Consider the following 10,000-nt stretch of genomic DNA (forward strand, 5'->3'; position numbering starts at 1 on the left):
AAAGATAAAAAAAAAAAAACGGAGATCAGTACAGTACCTTGTCAGTGGAGACAGAGTCGTGAGTACAGTACCTTGTCAGAGAAAGTCGTGAGTACAGTACCTTGTCAGAGTCGTGAGTACCCTACCAGAGAAAGTCGTGAGTGCAGTACCTTGTCAGAGTCGTGAGTACCCTACCAGAGAAAGTCGTGAGTACAGTACCTTGTCAGAGTCGTGAGTACCCTACCAGAGAAAGTCGTGAGTGCAGTACCTTGTCAGAGAAAGTCGTGAGTACAGTACCTTGTCAGAGTCGTGAGTACCTTGTCAGAGAAAGTCGTGAGTGCAGTACCTTGTCAGAGTCGTGAGTACCCTACCAGAGAAAGTCGTGAGTGCAGTACCTTGTCAGAGTCGTAAGAACCATAACAGAGAAAGTCGTGAGTACAGTACCTTGTCAGAGAAAGTCGTGAGTACCTTGTCAGAGAAAGTCGTGAGTGCAGTACCTTGTCAGAGTCGTGAGTACCTTGTCAGAGAAAGTCGTGAGTGCAGTACCTTGTCAGAGAAAGCAGAGTCCCTTGAGGAGATGCCGATGACGGGGATATGGTAGAAGCCGCTGGTGTAGGAGACAGCCGCCGGGGAGAGGTCGCCATTCAGAGGGTGGGACACTATCACCGCATACACCTTTGATGGGGGAGGAGAGAAAGGGCAGAGTGTGTTAGCAGAGGTGGTGGTGGTGGGGTGGAGGAATGAAAAAAAAAAAAAAAATCAGACGAAGAAAAATGAAATACAGGCTGGAAGAGGAAGAGATTGTGTATCAATAAGAACGAAAGAACGTTAGAAAATACAAGGTGCAAGAAGCCATTAGTCCTACACCTGGTATGAAATGTATCTACCAATTTTCACATACCATCCCCATCCGTAAATTTATCTCAAACTTCTTAATGACTTAACACAAAAACAAGATCAATAAATTTATTTAATTAATCTATCACTCTATTTCATTACAAACTTCTTCTTTTACCATTTTAAATCTATTTCTCAAACTTGAATCCATTATTTACTGGAACAATTGGTGTATTCCATTAATTTACCACTGTACTTGAAACAAATTCCTTACCATCTTAAATCTAACTTTTTCTCAAATTTTAGCCTTTGAAGTCATATTTACTAGAACAGTTGGATTATTCCATTAAGCTGTCACTCTTTTTCAGCTCCATATTTCTTCCCATCTCCAATGTAACTATTTCTCAAACTTGAATCTTTTATCTATTCCATTAATCTACCTCTCTATTCCATCCCCAACTTCTTCCCATCTCAAATCTAACTATTTCTCAAACTTATGCCCATTATTTACTGGAACAATTGGTGTATTCCATTAATCTACCACTCTATTTCACTACCAACTCCTCCTCATTTCAAATCTAACTATTTCTCAAACATGAACCATTGAACCGATTATTTACTCACCGATCTGGAGACGAGCTGCTTGCAAACCTCGAGGGCGGTACGGATAGGGTTGGAGTCCATGAGCATTGTCACTTCATGGAGAGTCGTGTTCGCGTCCACGTAGGTCCTGTTGTCGTTGATCTGCTGCTGGCGACGAGGCAGAGTAACACTTGAACATAACACAGGCACTGGGCAATGGGGCAGATGATGTTTGCACTGACACACCGACGTGGTAATGTACGTTGTGGTAAAAGGAGTGTGGTAATGATGTTTGTGCGTGATAAAAAGGACTAAGAAATAAGAGACATGATGTTTAAATGTGATAAAAGGACTTAGAACTGAGCCAGATGATGTTTGTGCGTGATAAAAGGACTTAAAAATGAGCCAGATGATGTTTGTGCGTGATAAAAAGATGTAATAATTGGGAAGATTATGTTTGTATGTGGTAAGAGGATGCGACAATGGGTAAGCCAATATTTGTATGTCTCAAAAATACGTGATAATTACAAAGACAAAAAACACAGACACCAATTAATTCTCTAAGTTTCTCTTTATATAATATGAACTCCATAAGAATCAAAGTTAAACATAAACTCTGAAAGCCAAGTCACATTTGTCAACATGAATTTTTTATCTCAACAAAGGAAAGTGTCTATAGAAGGGATCTGTTGGGGATGCATAAGCCACTTCAAGTCCCCTTCATTACAACACGGGGAGAGGAAAAAGGAAGCGCTAACACAGACGTGACACAGAGGAAGGTGGCTGGAATGGTCTTCATAGCGACGTGGTGATGGACAGGACAAGCGCAGGGTGAGAGTGAATAAGGGATGTTTCAGTGGTAATGAATCAGTTCGGTGCTGAGAGAAAGATGAATAAGAAATGTGTTACGTATTTGTGTTAGTGTCTTAGTAATATTAGTGTTTCTGCTGATGCGTGTGTAATTATGGATGTCACAATGCATTCTCGTACATAAGTGTCGCAGTCGGGATGTCATCTAGTGTTCTTGTTCAGAGGTGTTACAATAAAGACGTGTTATCAAATGTTCTCTCTTATTCAGTGTCCTATGAGTCAATGCCTGTCGTAACTCCCATTGGTCGTTGTGAAATATGTTTACTTCTACATGACACCATAACAATCAATGCAATCAAGAGTCTCCCTTACGAAATGCCTATCAGTCTCCATTTGCCTTCAACTTGATCAACTTCTAAAAATACTAAAGTTCTCTGCCAGGTTGTTTTCAGAAAGAAGTCCACCTTCCTGACGGTTCCTCCACACACTCACACACACACACACACACACACACACACACACACACACAAAAGGAAAAGTTATGATGTCCCAGAAAAAAAATCTCTTTCCAACCTGTTCTGGTGAAAAAATTAGGTGAAGGATAAAAAGAAAGAGGAAGAAAAAAAGAGGAGAGGTTTCGAGGAGGCATGACTCCCTATCAGCACCTTTCTTCTTCCTCTTCTTCCTCCTCCTCCTCCTCCTCCTCCTCCTCCTCCTCCTCCTCCTCCTCCTCCTCCTCCTCTACCTCTCTCTCTCTCTCTCTCTCTCTCTCTCTCTCTCTCTCCTATCTTGATATAGAATACATGGATTTACATTATGGTTTTCTTGTACACACACACACACACACACACACACACACACACACACACACACACACACACACACACACACATGCGTATAACTAATGCAATAAAGAAGACAGCTGAAACTAATAGAAATAAGTCAACAGACCTCAAAATTAAAGACGTGAAGTGAATGATTTATTTTTCTTCATCGCTTTATATAGCAAGAAAAAAATGTACCACCGTTACTTTCATACCCAAAAAAAAAAAAAAATGGAAAAGACAAAAATGAAAGAAAAACTAATATACACTAAAAACAAAACAAAAACAAAAAAAACACCAAAGGAAAAAAAGTAAAATGAAAATAAATGAAAAAACTGAGAAAAAGGAAATTTTATACATCAAAATAGCAAAAGGAAAAAAAAATCAGACAAAAAAAAACAGAGGAACCAGTAAAATTAAACAAGAAAACAATTAAATTCAATAAAAAAAAAAAAAAAAAAACAGGAACAATAAAAAAAAACCACCGAAATACAATAAAAAAAACAGAGGAAGTAAAAAAAAAAAAAACACCGAAATACAAAAAAAAAAAAAAAAAAAACAGCGGAAGTCAAAACAAACAAAAAAAAAAACACCGAAATACAATCAAACCCAAAAAAAGGGACAAATAAAGAAACAAAAATATAATCATACACAATCAAAACAGACAAAAAAAAAATTGAAAAAAAAACACCGGAACAAGTAAAAATTAACAAACAAAACTACAATCAAAACAAAGAAAAAAAGCGGAACAAGTAAAACAAAATCAAATTCAATAAAAGAAAAAAAAAAAAACACCGCAACAAGTAAATATTAACAAACAAAGAAAACTACAATGAAAACAAACAGAAAAAGCAAACAGGAACAAGCCAAACAACAAAATCCACTTACCGATATGGTCTGCTTGAAGTGGTCGTGTGATTTGTTGTTGGAAAGGATGCCGCCTATGTTGAACTGGTTTGCATCTGGGGCCTCGGAAGGGTTCGAGCCCCGGACAGGAGACAGCAAACCCGCCACCACCACCACCACCACCACCGACACCACCACCGCCACTACCCGCGCCATCACCTCATGTCTTCTGTTGGGGAGGTTAGAATGAGTGTCTTGGTGTCTTATTTATTGGTGTTTTTTGGTGTTTTGGTGTCTTATTTCTTGGTGTTTTTGGTGTTTTGGTGTCCTAGTGTCTTATTTCTTGGTGTCTTGGTGTTTTGGTGTCTTTGTGTTTTGGTGTTTTATTTCTTGGTGTCTTGGTGTCTTGGTGCTTCATATTCTAACACTATACTTGCAGTTATTCATATTTGAAACACCATACTTGTGATCATTCTTATTCAAAAAAACACCATGTATTTGTAGTCATTTATATTCAAACACCATATGTATTGGTAGTCATTTATATTTGAACGCCGTACTGGTAGTCGTCCATATTCTAACACCATATTTGTAGTCATTCATATTGTAACACCATACCTTTATTCTTTTTTATTTATACCATTTAAACACCATGCTTTTTTTTTTATACCATGTGGGCTTTTCACGGGAATTTATGGGCTAAAGGGGATACTTTATGGTGTACCTCTTATCTCAAAGCCCACCCGCTAGGAAACCCTTGCCCCGAGTGAGGAAGCCCAACCTACACTCGGACCGTGGACAGGATTCGAACCCATAACATACCAGCATATACATAAACTGAGGTAATCATAGTTTTTTGGGGGTATTTCTGTTACTATTTAAATGTTTAACCCTCAAGTACCAGGACACGTTTTTATATTTATTTTGCTTATAATTGGCGATTTTACACAGCTTCAGAAACTTATATAGGGGACTAGAATGGTAAAAGCTGTGGCTGTTAATCCTCTGACCTCCACAGACCCTCCCTAATGTAAAGAAAATCGTCTAATCATCCCCAAAACTCACGGTAAAAATGCGTCTCAGTAATGAATGGGTTAACTCTCCCCACTATCATTACACTATCACAAACATCATACTTGTGATCATATCATACAAACATATAAAAAACAAGCTAATCATATTTTTTTTTTGTATTTCTGTTATTATTCAAATGTTACACTATCCCCACTATCATTACACTATCACGCATTGTACTTGTGCCATCACTTATGGTGCTGTGTTGTCACCTCCCGAACCTTGAGTCACATACATAACATAGCATCACATATTTCCTCATCACTGTATTGCATCACGACTGACTAAGTGACTTGCAAAACGAAGATGTATCAAATTCCTTACAAGAGATTAACTCCAAAAAGTAAGGAAAAGAGACATTTGTATTATTCACTTTTAACACAATCTAAAGACTCGTTCGGTGGCAAAGTGTCATGAAGTGTGGCTTGAGAACAGGGCAGTAAGTGACGCCTTGCATGCAAACAATGAAGTGCTGTATGGTGCTCATAATGTGAAGTAGGATCTTGTGAGATGTTTGTTGACTTCTCACTTTTCTTAAGATAACAAGAGAAAAATGGTTACATAGCTTAATCCTTTCGCTGAAATATACAACAATTAAGACACTATAAGCAATGTATGCAATTCATACGCACCTACAAGAAAGAATGAGATAAAAAAATAGATCTAGTTATTCCTAATAGCGCAATGTTTGAAGGTGGGTGTAGAGAATAAGAAAAGATGTCTCAGAGTGGTTGGTGATTAGGGAAAGGTGTGCTAAATACCAGTAGAAGCGTTAAATCACTTCAGTTCTACTTAAAATTTCAGAACGTTTACCAAAAGCAGCGGTCAACAAACACGGTGCGAGGTTAGACACTCTTAGAGGTCTTATGCACGATGGATTCCTTCAGTGGGAAATACTTTAACTATTTCCTTGAAGCACTGACATAGCGAAAATAGAAAAAAGTATATGTATTATACCAAATTACAGAAGAAAGTGTATTCAGACAAAAATCCAATCTGCTGCCTCCCTCGAGTTTCAGAGACCGTCACAACCTTCATAACACAAAGAGAGACGGTCGCGGGGTCACTGAATGAAGCCACAACACGATGAACGAATCCTATGCTCTATGTTCCTGTGTTCTTAACCTCTTCAGTACCATGACGCGTTTTCATATTCATTCTGCTTACTATTTGATAATTTGATAGTTTCAGAAATATATATGGAGATCAAAATAATGAAGACTGTGGCCATTAATCTTCTTACCTCCATAGACCCTTCCTAATGTAAATAAAATGCTCTAATCGTACACAAATCTCAAATGTAAAAAATGTGTCCCAGTATTGAAGGGATTAAGTATAAGTCTGCATGTGTCAGTCAGTAAGTAAGCCCCGTACATCACACCTGGGGAGCATTCACTCAATCACATCACCACTGGTCTGATCTAGAGAGTGCCATTTCAGTAACTAGACTTTAACAGCACTGCCTTTGTTACACGATAAAGAAATGCGGACACAGGCAGGACACGTTACTAGAGTTCAAGTAATGGCTACCTGGGAGTGGTGACGGAAGGAAGGCCAGACAGAGAGCTAGATGGGGCGAGGAGATAGGAAGTTTTGCTGGGTTGACCTGGAGAAGTTTAGAGAAGGTCTTTCTTTGTCCTGCACGGGATTCGTATAGCCTGACAATGACGATGATAATGAGGAGGAGGAGGAAGGAGGAGGAGGAGGAGGAGGAGGAGGAGGAGGAGAATCTTGCCGGCGTATAACCTGTAGCAGAGAAAGCCTCCACTAACCCTAACGTTACGTAAGTCACGATCGTCAGTAAGTGTGGCGTCGACAGCACCGCCTGACTGCCTCCTCTTTCTTTCTCATTCTCAGTAACGTTTCCTGTAGGTACTCGTGTTCCGAGCTGGCACTCTTCCAACCCCTGGCCTCACTACCGCCCTGCAGCCTCCTCGCCTCCTCTCCTCGCTCCTCGCGGCCCTCACCACCAGACCCCCAACATGACGCTGTACGACAAAAGCTTCTTCCCCAAACCTCCTCCATTTATCTCAGTCATCTGCTGCCCTTCTATTCCAGGTCACACCGGTCCAACTTTCTTTTTTTTTTTATCTTATCTCTCCTCATTTTGTTTCTGCCATTGATTTTCTTTTCTTTTTTTGTTTTTTATATACCTATACCGTGTTGTCATTCTGTTTCTGGAATTGTTGATATGTAACCCGTCCTAAAAGAAGGAAGGACAATAGTAGTAGTAGTAGTAGTAGTAGTAGTAGTAGTAGTAGTAGTAGTAGTAGTAGTAGTAGTAGTAGTAGTAGTAGTAGTAGTAGTAGAGGTGGTAGTAGCAGTGGTAGTAGTGATCGTAATAGTAGTAGTAGTAGTAGTAGTAGTAGTAGTAGTAGTAGTAGTAGTAGTAGTAGTAGTAGTAGTAGTAGTAGTAGTAGTAAAAACAGATAATAATAATAATAATAATAATAATAATAATAATAATAATAATAATAATAATAATAATAACAATAATAATAATAACCCTACCTGTTTTTTTTTTTTATCAACGTAACCAAACCTCACTCGTTTAACTTCATTTGCTGACCTAACCTAATCCAGTTACTTTCTTTGTTAACTTAACCTAACTTATTTGTTTTTCCTTTGTTCATCGAGTTAATCTATTCTCCTTATATATTGTTCTCCAAGATACACAACCCCCCCACAACACCAGCGATATACATAAAAATACCCCATAGAAAAGAATCCACGAAGGAGTGATTGATTCGCAGCATTCCCCGTGTGGACGAAGAGTAATACACGGCACCAAAACAGCTCCATTCCCGCTTGTCATCCACACTTATATAAAATAGAGTCTAGACGCAGTAAAAAAAAAAAAATGAAAGAAAGGAAGGTCACATATACTCGGCGCCAGTCATGTATCACTTTCGACCAAATCAAATAAAAAAAATAGGAAAAGAAAAGAACAGCATCTCTTAACATCTTCAGTACTGGGACACATTTTTATCTTAAGATTTGTGTACGATTAGACTATTTTACTGACATTAGGAAGGGTCTATGGAGGTCAGAAGATTAATGGCCACAGTCCTCACTATTTTAATCACCCCATAAGTTTCTGAAGCTGCATAAAATCACCATATAGCAAGCAAAATGAATATGGAAACGCGTCATGGTACTCAAGGGGTTAACATCATCTTCCTCATTATGAAAGCTCACAATGGCACCGTTCAAAACACGCACAAGATCGCAAACACTCCACTCGATCAACAAAGGTCCTAATTCTTGATCCGTTTTGCCGCTTCACCTCAGCTACTCTCAATTGGTTCTCGAGGAGGTTACAAAGAGTTCTCAAGACTATGGGTGTTTTCGTAATTTTCGCCGTAATTAACAAAAAAAGACTGATTGTTTGTCATTAATTAGGAAAAGTACCCGTAAGAAATCTGACCAATCATCAACGTGGCCTTTAGAATCTGCCTTCGTGAAAAAAAAGTAATAGAAAAGCTTAAAAGTTTCAAAACACAAGCCACATTTCCTCAGTGACTTAGAAGGAACCGATCAGTCACTCGAGTCTTTATTGTCTCTCCCGTTCGAATGGTTCATCGTAAGGTAGAAGGGACTATAAAGGCAGGATGTCCAAGAGTAACGGTAGAGAGAAAACAATGATATAAAGAGGTGAACATTCAGAAGACTACTGACTGAAGTTTCATCTGAGTAATAAGAACTGTATCAAGAAATGCTTTGCTCTCTCACCACGACTATTTTTCAAAGGGTACATAGATGACTAGCCAGGTTCTAAAGAGTGTTTCCTCTGTTTAATAATGTATAAATCGTGTCAATCTGCCACTAAACCGGCAAGAACACCCTTAAAAAGACGTGTCACTTCAACTAGAGGCTTTTGAATGTAGTGGTGATGAGGCTTAAAATTATTTCAGAAAGTGGCTCATGTTAATACAAGAATACGGAGAAACAAACACAGTCATCGCAATAACGAAGCAGAACACTCTTAATCCTGACAGGCTGAAGACTTCCACTACACGCTTACTGCCTTATTTCCACACCCTCCCAACTCCCTCTCCTGAAGCAGCCCTCTTTTCATCATTGCCAGTTACTTATTTCTTGCACGGCACCAAAAGAAAGACAATGAACCTAGAGAATAAGTTTAAAAAAAAATCACAGCTGAAAATGTAAAAGAAAACGCCCAGTCAGTCAATAATCAATCTTCATAATATTCACACAGACGATAAACCCCTTGATGTTCATGTTCAATCGCCATGGCGGCAGAGGGATAGTGCTGAGAAGAGTGAGGGTTGGTCTTTAGACAGACATTGCTACCCACTCGTAGGTATATTAAAAACTAGAAGTATTGAGCGCTCCAATGCTTCCCCAGGACTCATATGCTCGTTCAGAGTGAGTCACAGATCAGTTTCGCGAGTCTGTCGTGAAAAAGGTAATTTTACATTAAGTACAAACTCATTGACTTGCCAGAACGGTAAATACCACGAAGCGCCTTCCGCGGCCTACAGTTCAACACACGCGAGTGAGTTGGTCAGCAGCAACACCTGTGCTAGTGTGTCACTGTGACCAACACACGGACGGACTCACGAGGGCAGGTCACTATACCAGGACACAATTCGACAACTCACTTGAATGTCATCCGCGCCACATCAGGCCGCTGCTGCTGTGATTTATAATTAACCAATCATTCAATCAATCAAATTGAATGCTACCTGTTCATCCATTTTCCGGCGGCGCGTCCCAATGAGTGCAGCACCTGGCGAGGTGGTGAGAGGCGACCCGTGATGGAATGATAACGGAAGATTTAAAAGCCACAACCATACACCATTACTGTCTGCACCATCAAGACAAAGTGCGCCATCACCACCACCGTGACTCGCTGCCTCTATACACTCATACACGCAAACTTATGCTTTTAAAAACCCTAACGGAAAATGAGTCACCTTGAAGATGACAAGAAAATATAAAAATGCCATGAGGAGTAGAAGACATGTAAAAATGTTGTGGTGATGGGCGTCCAATACAAGAAACATGTTACCATCAACTAAGTG

General features: G+C 39.4%; 1 protein-coding gene across 6 annotated transcripts in view; it reads right to left on the reverse strand.

The window, feature by feature from the left end:
* The window catches only part of LOC123498597 (glutamate [NMDA] receptor subunit 1-like), a 51,522-nt gene that overhangs the window by 20,683 nt on the left and 20,839 nt on the right, over positions 1-10,000 (reverse strand). For 4 of the 6 annotated variants that reach the window (XM_045245856.1, XM_045245858.1, XM_045245854.1 and 1 more), the window contains exons 3-5: positions 3,921-4,107; positions 1,441-1,566; positions 526-654 (exon numbers count right to left, since the gene is read on the reverse strand). In XM_045245856.1, the coding sequence (XP_045101791.1) occupies positions 526-654; positions 1,441-1,566; positions 3,921-4,094 (429 nt within the window). In that variant the 5' untranslated portion in view covers positions 4,095-4,107. The remainder of the gene's footprint in view (positions 1-525; positions 655-1,440; positions 1,567-3,920; positions 4,108-10,000) is intronic. The other 2 variants (XM_045245860.1, XM_045245857.1) reach the window with 1 other exon arrangement.

Source organism: Portunus trituberculatus, chromosome 48 (assembly GCF_017591435.1).
Source record: "Portunus trituberculatus isolate SZX2019 chromosome 48, ASM1759143v1, whole genome shotgun sequence".
Lineage (NCBI taxonomy): Eukaryota > Metazoa > Arthropoda > Malacostraca > Decapoda > Portunidae > Portunus > Portunus trituberculatus.